Genomic DNA, 13,354 nt, shown 5'->3' with positions numbered 1-13,354 from the left:
AGAAATGAAAGACATGCATTTATATAGCATGACCTAAGGACGCCCAAAACACTTTACAGCCAATTAAGTGGTTTTTTGAAGTGCAGTCACTGTTGTAATGTAGGAAACGTGGCCGCTAATTTGGGTACAGCAAGATCCCACAAACTTTGGGACGTTTTGATGTCGTAAAAGGCGCAATATAAATGCAGGTTATTTTATTCTTCCTTTCTTTCCTGGATATATATATATATATATATATTTTAAATATATATTTACTGTGTTATATGTATTGTACTATATCTATTTATTATTAAAAAAACAATACGTCCTCTCACCTTTCCATTGAAAAGTCCTGTGTCTGAATGGCACTTTTGGTGTTAATTCTGTCCACACCAGGTAACACTCGCCCTGTGACACCCCATGGCGCTCTGCCCACCAGGTGTCTCTGCGAGTAGACTCTGCTGTAGAGAACCTGGTAAACAGGTGTTTTTTTCTTTAGACTTAAAGTTTTTTTTAAAGTTTAGTAAACCTACAGTACCGATTGTCCCCAGTTTTATTTTTCCCCTAGCTGACCAACCCCTGACTGCAAGTCCACCTCCCTGAGAAGCCAAATAGTCAATCTCAACCTTCAGATATTTGCTTCTCGGTGCCGTTTCAGAGGCTTTTTGTCTGCATACCATATCATTAATTAATAAAGGGGATATATTATTAAGTAATTAATTCCTCCCCCCTGCAAACCCCCAGACCCTTGCAGTGAATGAGTGGTAAATTTATACCCAAGCATCAGGGATCAGCTACACATATTTTGGCAGTGAAATGGAGTCCCCAAGCGCATACCATTTAGTACTTACACCCCTAGGATCTGACAGCCCTCCAGGACTGCCCAGGCGTCTCCAGGAATTAAAGATTAATGTCCAAGACACTGCTGCAAGCAACCCAGGAAAAAAATCATACATTCATTAAAATGACGTTTGTTTAAAATTTTCTTTGAACGCTTTTGTTTATTAGTTATAAAAATAATGGAGGTGGGGGGAATAAAAGGCTGGTTGATTGAGTGGGGTGGTTGGAGGTCATGTGATGAAACACAGAGTTGGCAGACTCTTTGCCCATCTCTCAGCCTACACCCCACCCTCTGAGTGTCCTTATCGGACTGAGGCCTCCCCCAGTGAGCATACCTGTCAGGCTCTCAGGCTCTTCATTTCCCTCACCCGCCCCCTCCCATCCTCAACATACCTCTGAAGTTGCACATTAATTGCCCCCGCACCCCCCTCACTGAGTATACTTCTCAGGCCCTACAAGTACCCCATCTTCGCAATGAGAGAGAAATCCGGACCTGCTTAAATGCTAAAGGACATCTTCAAAATCCCCGGTCACCCCCACTGAGAGAGAATTTGGGGCCAATTTGAAGGATAAAGCAGCCTTCTCCCCCTTCCACACTAAGGCCTGGTTGAAGGAGAAGGGAGCTCACCAAAATCCCCTCTCCCACTGAGAGAGAAATCCAAGTTGAATGGAGGGAAGGGCAATTCAGCTTCCCCTCTCCCCAATGATCATACCACTGGAGAGAGCACAAATGGTAGCTTAGCCCCGCTGAGAGTTTTTCAACCCCCCTCCCCCCCGTATTGATGTAGTTGTCCCATCATTGGAACCCATCCCCGACCCTCTCTCCTTTCCCCCCACCGCCTGAACCTTCTCCTCCTACCTCTTTTCCCTCTTGCTTCACTCTCCCTTCTTTTCAATCTCCTTCCCAACCCCCTCCTCCCTTCCTCTCCCCTCTCCTCTCATTATCCACCCTCTCCCTCTACTCACCCTTTCTGTCTCTCCCAATCCCCTTCCCACCATCCAGTCTGCCTCCTGCCTTGGCCCAATTGTCTCCTCCCTCCACGCCTGCTTGACTTGAATACTGCACTTGATATGGACTCCGGACTCCTGACTCCTGTGTGCAATGCCGCAGAAGATCGACTGGTACATCAATTACATATTACATGGGACATGCATTTCACTGAATACTCTTTATAAATATCTGTTATATCTGTAGGTGGCACTGTGATAGGTATTTTCAATGCTAAAACTGTGAGGCTTCCCTGTCACAACCTATGTTTCACACAATAGCTGCTATTTTATAATGAGCATATCACTCTGTGATTGCACCACCAGGTTCCCACAAATGCTTTTTGAAATCGTTTTTATCTGCCAATTTTTTTAATGAACTAAAATTTCTAAAGTCCAAAATAATGATTTAAACATTTTTTTAAAAAAATACACATTTGCCAAAACATTATTAAATTTATCTATTGGATTGCATATCGTGTCTTTTAATACCTTTATTAAAGTTTTTACTTGAAGGTTTCAGCTTTTCCCAAAATCTTGGGCTTGACATTTTAACCCAAAGGTGTGACTGTCAGCTGACTTTGGATTATGCAGTCTTAACATATGCATTGTGCCTAATTTCCTAGGATGTATCAGTCAGCTGTGCAGATGGATTAGTTTTCTTTAGCTTCTAGCACTCTCAACTCAGTAGCTTTTCTTCAAATAATTTTGAAAATCAGGAGGACAACATGAGGTAAAATTTATATATATTCTTTTTCAAAAAACAGGGAGGCTTTGGTTGTGGGTGTGATAGCGTGAGATAAAATTAGTGTTCTCATTACACACATATTGTAGCTCTTCTTTTGTGTTCCGTAAACTTTAGAAACTGTATTAAGCAAAGGGAGAGAGAGAGCGAGCGACTGGGCTCAGTCAGAGTGAGAAAGGGCAAGAGAGAGATAGAGAAATCCTTGGGCAGAATTTCCAGCAATAATGCTAGGATTGCATTTGCCAAGGACTTCCAGAGTATGTGAGAACAATGAGAGGTCCTGTCATTTAAGTACCCTTAGCAAGCATGTGCATTACTAGGGGTGCATCTAGGCACCCACCAGCCTACCTAGACTGCAGTGCACTGGTAGAGCATTGGAATTTCTACCCAGAGACTTCCTTTATGTTAATTTTTAGTTCAATTTTCAGTTCAATTTTCAAAAAACGATGCCAGTTAAAATTTGAAACAAACTAACTGATCTCATCTATGCTTTCTTGACAGTTAGAAAATATCATTTCCAGTTATTGCTTACATCTATGTGTGTGCGAGTGACAGCGAAAGATAGAGAGAAAGGCAGACAGACAGAATCTTGCCTCATTCTAATTTGATTTCTTTTAAAAAAATTAAGTAAGTTGATCAACCTATTTGAAAGGGGAGGAGGTAAACAAGCTGAGTGCGAGAGGGCCTGTGACCTCTTACCCACTTGGTCTGGGGTGAAGCAAGTGGGAGTAGGGGGAGTGGATGGAGGGTTAAAGGTGAGGTGAGGTGAGTGGCAGCAGAGCATAGGGGATGGGAGGATACAGTAATTGAGTGGATCGTTCAAAGGAAAAGAGATAGGAGTAGTGATGGAAGTGAGGGGTTGGTAAAGGAGAAGAGGTAGCGGGAAGGTGAAGGAGTAGCGGAGGAAGGGGGTGGGAGAAGCACAGGCAACTAAGGGAACGGAATGGGAAGGAATCCACTGAGGGCTATATTTTCTCTACAACCCCCACCCCTAATGCAACCTGCAAGCTTTCGTGGCTCCTTTCCCTGCCACACCTTGCCATACTGCCCAGCACTTCCCACTCAAGAGGAAAGAAGAAAAGAAAAGACAGAGAGAAGCAGAAGAGAGTAGCAAGAGAGAGACAAGCAGAAAAGAGACAGAGAGAGAAACAGCAACATGAAGGACAGATGAGAGAGAAATCATATCTGACTCTCCATATGCAATGCCAAGAAAAATCCAATGGTATAATTATATCTTCCCTGCTATTCCACTGTTCAGCTACCTGTAATAAATATACTTCTATTAACTTCATAATCAATAAGAAGAAAACGTTGGACAGTTGCCTTCCAATTTATATGCTGTTCACGATCCATGTATCACATTTTTGAAGGGATCTGTTTTTGTTTTTGTTGTCCAAGAAAAATCAATTGAAATTGCTTCCTGATGTGACCATGTCATTGTGACCAGGGGCCAGTGAGCTGCAATTTGCCATTGACCAATAGCATGAGATTTATCAGCCAAATTGTTTTCACTGACCAATCACAAGGCTCGTAAAATGCTGCTGATTAAAAGCAACGCTTGCTTACCATTGGGCAATGAGATTGCTCAAAAAGCAACACTGACATTCTGAATTGTCATGTGATTACTATTGGCCAATAAATTGGCTCAAAAGAAACATGCAGCACTTTTTAAAAAAATGATAATATAGATAGATAGCTACAGTAGATACAACATGAACAAAAGTCGAGAATAAAATTAAAACTGAAAATGCTGTTTGACATCGGACTTTTGCAACGTATAAAGGACAGTGCAATACATGTAGAACGTTACTTGCAACACATATGCCCGGAATTTCCTGGATCGGTGTAAACTAAAAGATAGGCCGAAATTTATGCTGGGTTCTACACTGATCCTGCCAACCAGTACTTACGCCAAAATTTCCTGCCAATCTCATTAGATTCCACCGCAATGTAAAAACCGACGTAAAAACCAGAAATCAGCAGGAGCAATCGGGGCCCAAGGAAAGCGCAGAACTTAAAGCCAAATCCCTTCCTCACGTCCTTTTATCTATGGAAATTAAAGTTTGAAGCCATCAAAACCAGCATGGATGCACATCAGGCACGAACGAACATGTTGAAGAAAATGCAATGGTGACAGCTTTTCAATTTTTAATGTAACTCATCCTGATGCCACAATAAAAGCATTCAAAGATATAGAAAATACAGAGCAAGTCTCAATCAGAAAAAAAATCACCAGAAAATCATCATAAATAGTGACTTTGGTCCCTGCTGTGCCTAAATCTTTTGCCTTAACTCTACGCCCGCAGAAAACTAGTGCAAATGCAGCAAATTTGCGGGAGCGGCTCTTCTGAATGGGGCCGGAGCAATCAACTGCAGACGGTTTTGGCGCCGGTTTTGTGGGATTAGTGCAAAAGATTGAGGAAACCCAGTCTTTTGCGCTAAAAATCGGCACTGTGCTGTATGTTGTTTTGCCGCAGGGAAATTTTGGGCCATACAGTAAACGGGGAGATGGGGAGAAATTTTATTTATGCAGCAAGTTGATACAATCTGGAATTCACTGCCTGAAAGGGCGGTGGAAGCAGATTCAACAGTAACTTTGCTGGTTTTGCATCCATGCTGTTTTTGATGGCTTCAAACTTTAATTTCCATAAAGAGTAACTTCCAAAAGGGAATTGGGTAAATAGTTGAAAAGGAGTCATTTGTAGGGGTTATGGGGAAAGAGCAGTGGGAAGTGGGACTGATTGGATGGCTCTTTCAAAGAGTTGGCACAGGCATGATGGGCCGAATGTGCTGTAAGATTCTATGATTCTGAAGTACAATATACACACCACATAACAAGGATAAAGAACTTAGCGTACAATATGCATCTATATATTTCAAAATAATGCTCTACCTGCTATAATGTTGCAGATGGTTCGCAAATGAAGAACCGGGTATATGTTGTGGGACTTATCAAATGCACAACACAAATGAGAACACACTTATTCAACCCACAAATAAGTGAAAGGTGCCCTATTCTGTAACCAAAGGGTGAATGAGGTTACATTGATCATCTAACCCATGAGCAATTGAGGACATCTTTAAACTGTAATCTGTGAGCCAGTGAAAGTACATTTGCATAAAGCATAGGTGATTGCGGGTGCCTTTATCATGTATCCCATGAATCAGTGAGGAGGCATTTATCATGTAACACACGAGTGAGAATTCCCATATCACGTAACACTGACTGAGAGTCGGTGGGGGGGGGGAGAGTTAGGATATCTGCGTCCTGAGTGCTTTATTTTTCATAACTGTTTGATCTTAAAGTGCAACCTCAGCCACCAAGTTGTTTTTTTTTTAAAAAAGTGATTCTGAATATATTTTTTTCCAAGTGGTTGTGTGGGAAAAGTTTGGTTGTTTTTGGAATTGGCTTATTTATTCTAAACTCAATTTCTGCCCTGTTGATTGCTACACGCTATGTGTTACATTCGCACATTCGAAGTTTCTATCAGGATAGTCTCACACTTACCTCACTACTGGTCTGAAAATGTAGGGAAAAAAAGTTTGTGAAATCAAGCAATGTAGGAAGGTGCTCCAACAATCTGGCAAAGGTCAGTCCTGCAGCACCATTCAAGGTTACATCTTGACCTCCCATTGCCAAAAGATCCCAAATGGCTCAGAGTTTGCAAGCAGATAGGTCCACTGAAATTGGAGGGGTGCAACAACACAACAACAACAACTACTTGCATTTATGTAGAGCCTTTAACGTCGTAAAACTTCCCAAGGCGCTTCACAGGAGCGTTATCAAACAACATTTGACAACATAAGGAGATATTAGGGCAGATGACCTGAAGCTTGGTCAAAGAGGTAGGTTTTAAGGAGCGCCTTAAAGGAGGTGAGAGAGGCGGAGAGGTTTAGGGAGGGAATTCCAGAGCTTAGGGCCTAAGCAGTAGAAGGCACGGCCGCCAATGGTGGAGCGATGGAAATCAGGGATGTGCAAGAGGCCAGAATTGAATGAGTGCAGAGATCTGGGATGGTTGTAGGGCTGGAGGTGATTACAGAAATAGGGAGGGGCGAAGCCAGGGAGGGGCGAAGCCAGGCAGGTATTTGAAAACAAGGATGAGAATTTTAAAATCGAGGTGTTCCTTTTCCGGGAACCAATGTAGGTCAGTGAGCACAGTTGAGTGTGTCTCTTGGTCACACGCACTGCGGATGTCGGGTGAGGATGGTGTTAGGTTCGGCTGTGACGCCCTCCAAAGATGAATAGCATTCTGACACTCACTTGTGTGAGGCATCAGAGGGCCTCAGGCACCTGTGGAACTGTATGGGAGAACGGGACTTGGTGCGAGTTAGGATACAGGTAGCTTTGGATGGGCTCAAGTTTACCAAGGGTGGAAGATGGGAGGCCAGGAGAGCATTGGAATAGTTGTGTCTAGAGGTAACATGGACGAAGGTTTCCGCAGCAGATGAGCTGAGGCAGGGGCAGAGACGGGCGATGTTACGGAGGTGGAAGTAGGCGGTCTTGGGGATGGAGAGGGTATGGGGTCGGAAGCTCAGCCCAGGGTCAAATAGGACGCCATAGTTGTGAACAATCTGGTTCAGCCTCAAACAGTGGTCAGGGAGAGGGATGGAGTCAGTGGCTAGGGAATGGAGTTTGTGGTGGGGACCGAAGGCAATGGCTTCGGTCTTCCCAATATTTAATTGGAGGAAATTTCTGCACAGACTGGTATGTACCATTTTCTATAATAATATGTTATTAATATTACCATATTAATAAATATTGTCATGGCTCAATATTTATCCCTCAGATAACATCACTAAAACAGATGATCTGGTTATTGTGGGAGCTTGCTGTGTGCAATTGACTGCCGCATTTCCTACATTATAACAGTCACTACACTTCAAAAGTACTTCATTGACTGTAAAGCGCTTTGGAATATCCTGAGGTCGTGAAAGGTGCTACATAAACGTAAGTCGTTCTTTTCTTTCTTTCACCATAGCATTGGAAGGGTTCTCGGTACAGTTGGACTAAAGATTGTCTGCCAAGAGAGCAAAATATGGCGCATTGCCTCTTCAGTGGGCTAAGATACAGTTCCACAGGTGCCCGAAGCCCTCTGATGCCTCACACAAGTGAGTGTCGGAATGCTATTCATCTTTGGAGGGCGTCACAGCCGAACCTAACACCGTCCTCACCCGACATCCGCAGTGCGTGTGACCAACAGACACACTCAACCCACCCGCACAAAAATTGTACCTCATTTGGTTTTGGGGAGGTTAATTGGTTCTCGTGGTTTTGCTGTTCGCTACGTCCATCTACCAGAAAGAAAGGCTGGTCTGGCTGCTCCACTCAGGCCATACTTCTAAGAGTAGATTTTACGAACTTACGCTCCCAATGAAGTTGCTTCGCACAGCAGTAGGGTTGCCAATTCTGGTTGGACGTATTCCTGGAAATCATATGATTTCTCACCTTTAACCATCCCACTCAATTCAACAGCCTTTTTTTCCCATCTCCAATATTTTTACAACTAATAAATAAAAGTGTTCAAAGAAAATGAAAAAAACACAATTCTTTTAATGCCCCTATGATTTTTCACCCGGGTTGCTCGCAGCAGTGTCCTGGAGATTAATTTTTAATTCCTGGAGACTCCAGGACAATCCTGGAGGGTTGGCAACCCTACACAGCAGGGAATCTGGACGCAGAGATCAGGGGGGCCTGGCAGGATTTTATCTTCATTAAAATTCATAGATAGAAAATCCCACTGCTCCTCCACACCTGAATTCCCAATATATTTTCCTGGCAGGTGAAACTTCCTGCTGGGAGTGCAAAACCGTAAAATCTACTCTGGAATGTGGGAACTATTAATATTGTAATACCTGAGGAGGGGGACCAGCATTTATTTACTTTGTTGTAGCACTGGTGTGCTGTAGGGTTGCCATGTTATCACACTGCTATGTTGCCGCATTGCTATGTTATTAGGAACGCTCCCAATGTAGTTCGCAAAGGAGTAGGGTTGCCAACTCTGGTTGGACGTATTCCTGGAAGTTTCATCATATGATTTCTCACCTTTAACCACCCCACTCAATTCAACAGCATTTTTTTCTCATCTCCAATATTTTTATAACTAATAAACAAAAGTGTTCAAAAAGCAACCGCAGGCCATTCAGCCCCTCTAGCCTGTTCCACCATTCAATTAGATCATGCCTGATCTGTATCTTAACTCCATTTACCTGCCTTAGTTCCGTATCCCTTAGTACACTTACCGAACAAAAACCTATCAATCAAGGTTTTGAAATTGTCAATTGACCCCCAGCCTCAATAACTCTACACCAGTATCCCCCACGATGACGGCATCGCTGCAACAGCCTCAGTACTCAACACCAACAACAGCCAATCTCCAGACGCCATCCTACAACTCATCCGCTTCATCCTGGATCACAATGTCTTCACCTTCAATAACCAGTTCTTTACCCAAACACACGGGACAGCCATGGGGAGCAAATTCGCACCCCAATACGCCAACATTTTCATGCACAAGTTCGAGCACGACTTCTTCACTGCACAGGACCTCCAACCAACGCTATACACCAGATACATCGACGACATTTTCTTCCTATGGACCCACGATGAAGAATCACTGAAGAGACTACACGATAACATCAACAAGTTCCATCCCACCATCAAACTCACCATGGACTACTCCTCAGAATCGGTTTCTTTCTTGGACACACAAATCTCCATCAAAGACGGGCACCTCAGCACCTCATTCTACCGCAAGCCCACGGACAACCACACGATGCTCCACTTTTCCAGCTTTCACCCTAACCACGTCAAAGAGGCCATCCCCTATGGGCAGGCCCTGCGAATACACAGGATCTGCTCAGACGAGGAGGAACGCGATGGACACCTACAGACGCTGAAAGACGCCCTCGTAAGAACGGGATATGACGCTCGACTTGTCGATCGACAGTTCCGACGGGCCACAGCGAAGAATTGCATAGACCTCCTCAGAAGACAAACACGGGACGCAACCAGAGTATCCTTTGTCGTCCAGTACTTCCCCGGAGCGGAGAAACTACGCCATGTTCTCCGCAGCCTTCAACATGTCATCGATGACGACGAACACCTCGCTAAGGCCATCCCCACGCCTCCACTACTCGCCTTCAAACAGCCACCCAACCTCAAACAGACCATCATTCGCAGCAAATTACCCAGCTTTCAGGAGAACAGCGTCCACGACACCACACAACCCTGCCACGGCAACCTCTGCAAGACATGCCAGATCATCGACACAGATACCACCATCACACGAGAGGACACCACCCACCAGGTACATGGTTCATACTCCTGTGACTCGGCCAACGTTGTCTACCGCATACGTTGCAGGAAAGGATGCCCCGGAGCATGGTACATTGGCGAGACCATGCAGACACTGCGACAACGGATGAATGGACACCGCGCAACAATCGCCAGACAGGAGGGTTCCTTCCCAGTCGGGGAACACTTTAGCAGTCAAGGACATTCAGCCACCGATCTTCGGGTAAGCATTCTCCAAGGCGGCCTTCGAGACACACGACAACGCAAAATCGTCGAGCAGAAATTGATAGCCAAGTTCCGCACCCATGAGGACGGCCTCAACCGGGATCTTGGGTTCATGTCACGCTACACGTAACCCCACCAGCGAAAAAAGTTATCTGTTTTTAATAAAACTGGACATTCTCTCTCTCTCTCTCTCTCTCTGCCTTTCGGGTCTCTTTCTCTCCTTGTCTGTGTAATTTGACCCTTGTGTATTCAGTATACTGGGACATACTGTTTTCCGTGGCTAACCTGTCTGAACACCAACGACACCTTTGATTCCCAGCCTAATATAAGATATGCGATTTGAGAACCTCTCATTCACTCACTCACCTGACGAAGGAGATAATCTCCGAAAGCTTGTGATTTTCAAATAAAACTGTTGGACTATAACGTGGTGTTGTAAGATTCCTTTCAACAGCTTTTTGGGGAAGCGAGTTCCAGATTTCCACTACCCTTTGTGTGAAGAAGTGCTTCCTGACATCACCCCTGAACTGCCTAGCTCTAATTTAAGGTTATGCCCCCTTGTTCTGGACTCCAATGTTAAATTAAAGTGCAACATTATCATACTTCCTTTCTGTCCTTTGAATTGGTTCCCATCCTCTCCTGAAGGCACTGACTCAGGCTGAGACGTAGATCCACAGGTGCCGGACTCCCTCGCTCCTTCAATTCAACTTGCTTGTCCCTTGCACGATACGAAGCAAAGGTGGGCGTGGGGGTATCCAGAGTAACCAATCCCATGCCCCGTTTCCCACCCCTCAAACACCTGATTGCCATTCCAAAATTGTGCAGAATGTGGCACAAAATCTAGGCGGTCAGATCCAAGAGAGCAAAGGATTCTGAGGGGAATGTTGCCTCAGCAAGTGTCGCTGCCAACACTGTGTGGACTTATTCATGCTGTAAAAACAATGAGGCAGTTGTGTGTTTAAGTGACTCATAGCCAACAAGAATTGCTGGATGTTAAGGAGGAGGGCAGAATGAATGCAAGAAATTAAATTTGGCTAAAAGGGTTAAATGGTGAGGACAGGTTGCATAGCCTAAGCTTGTATTCCCTTGAATATAGAAGATTAAGGGGTGATCTAATTGAGGTGTTTAAGATGATTAAAGGATTTGATAGGGTAGATAGAGAGAAACTATTTCCTCTGGTGGGGGAGTCCAGAACAAGGGGGCATAACCTTAAAATTAGAGCTAGGCCGTTCAGGGGTGATGTCAGGAAGCACTTCTTCACACAAAGGTGAAGAAGTGCTTTTTTTCCACATCGTTCACCTGAGGAAGGAGGAAGCCTCCGAAAGCTTGTGAATTTAAAATAAAATTGCTGGACTATAACTTGGTGTTGTAAAATTGTTTACAATTCACACAAAGGGTGGTGGAAATCTGGAACACTCTCCCCCAAAAAGTTGTTGAGGCTGGGGGTCAATTGAAAATTTCAAAACTCAGATTGATAGATTTTTGTTAGGTGAGGGTATTAAGGGTTACGGAACCAAGGTGGGTAAATGGAGTTGAGATACAGATTAGCCATGATCTAATTGAATGGCGGAATAGACTTGAGGGGCTGAATGGCCTATTCCTGCTCCTATGTTCCTTCCTAAATATTGGAATGGGGCCCCCTTGAGAAATAAGGCAGCCATACCACTCAAGATAATTAAGATGTTTAATCATTCTGCAGCAGCAAACTCTCTTATTAAGACACTTGAATGAGAATATAATGTGTATTTACACTTACTTGCTTCTTTTCAATCAAATGTCAATAGTCTCCCAATCCCATGCTTTCTTACTCTGATATTTGCAGGCAGCCCCCAAGCCTTGCACATCCTTCCTCTAATTGGAATCAGTCTTAGCATCCCATGCAACTTCACTCTGAATTAAGTCACCTCTCCAATTTCTACTCGCCCTTACTCTGAACAATGCCCCTGACACTGGACTCAATGTCTACATTTTCCACCATCAGTGGCTGCAGTGTGTACTATCAACATGATGCACTGCAGCGACTCACCAAGGTTACTTCAATAGCCCCGCCTCCCCTATGACCTCTAACACCAAGAAAGACAAGAGCGACATTGTCATGGGAACACCATTACCTCCACGTTCCCCTCTTAGTCACGCACCATCCCGACTTGAACATATATCCCCAATCCTTCATCATCGCTCGGTCAAAATTCTGAAGCTCCCTACCTAACTACACTGTGGGAGCACCTTCACCACACGGACTGCAACGGTTCAAGGAGAAGGACCACCACCACCTTCTCAGGGCAAGTAGGAATTGGCAATAAATGCGGTCTTACCAGCTCCACCCGCATCTTGAGAGCCAATAATAAAAAAGAGCCAGTTGCCCGATGCCCATAAATCCATGCTCTGAATGGAATCAGTTCCCTCACATCTTCACTCTGAATGGAGTCATGCTCATTCTCCACTCATCCTTACATGTTCTTTCAAATCGTTATCTTTTACTCTATTCTTAACACCGTTAACACTTGGTTACATTTGATGCGCACCGCTACATCTTGAACAGTGAATATGTTGGCAATCACCGGTAATATGTCTTTTTCATTGTGAAGCAGCCACCGATCCTGAATTACAAATGTAAATGTTCAACATGTTTTTCATCTTCTTGTGTCCTTCACTCTGTTACACAGTACGTGCTATTGAGTATCTATAATTATCCACCCATTTAGTGTTAATACAGACAGATGACAAACTAACAGTCTGGTATGAGGAAGTGATAATAGAGTTTATCACAGGGAATATGAGGCACTCAGAACTAATGTGTCAAATGCAAAATATTGATTTGCCAGCAACCTTGAATCAGCTGCTTACTTTTTTATATTTGTGGAGCCACAGCTGATGCCAATTAAATACACGGGACGATTCAAGCATTATTCTGATCCCACCAATCGCATCACTTCAGTATTCCAAATTACTTCCCGTTCGTCCGGATCTTCAGAATAAGATAAATTCCTGAACCAGACATGCAATCGGAATGCACAATCCTGACCCAAGGAAAGTATGGCCACAACTCGTTGCGTTTATAACGTTTTGCATACTCAATACTGAATTTTGGTTAAAGACTGCATTGTTTGTCTCACAGATTCAACAGCCACTTGGCCTGCTGGTTGTAGCTTGATTCTAAAGAAGGGGTGACGAACTCTAGTTCTGTTGGCTTGGTTCCAGGAAGAGCTAATCAGTTCTAGGTTTGGTGGTTTGGTTCTAGAGAAGAATTACATAGAATTTACAGCACCGAAACAGGCCATTCA

General features: G+C 44.0%; 1 protein-coding gene across 3 annotated transcripts in view; it reads left to right on the top strand.

The window, feature by feature from the left end:
* Positions 1-10,486, top strand: part of LOC137323400 (uncharacterized) — a 28,039-nt gene extending 17,553 nt beyond the window's left edge. For 2 of the 3 annotated variants that reach the window (XM_067986879.1, XM_067986877.1), the window contains exons 2-3: positions 7,339-7,499; positions 8,842-10,486. In XM_067986879.1, the coding sequence (XP_067842980.1) occupies positions 9,019-10,200 (1,182 nt within the window). In that variant the 5' untranslated portion in view covers positions 7,339-7,499; positions 8,842-9,018 and the 3' untranslated portion in view covers positions 10,201-10,486. The remainder of the gene's footprint in view (positions 1-7,338; positions 7,500-8,841) is intronic. The other variant, XM_067986880.1, reaches the window with a different exon arrangement.
* The last annotated feature ends 2,868 nt before the right edge of the window (positions 10,487-13,354 follow it).

The sequence above is a fragment of the Heptranchias perlo genome, chromosome 7 (genome assembly GCF_035084215.1).
Source record: "Heptranchias perlo isolate sHepPer1 chromosome 7, sHepPer1.hap1, whole genome shotgun sequence".
Taxonomy (NCBI): Eukaryota; Metazoa; Chordata; class Chondrichthyes; order Hexanchiformes; family Hexanchidae; genus Heptranchias; species Heptranchias perlo.
This window is presented reverse-complemented; position numbering and strand designations above follow the sequence as displayed.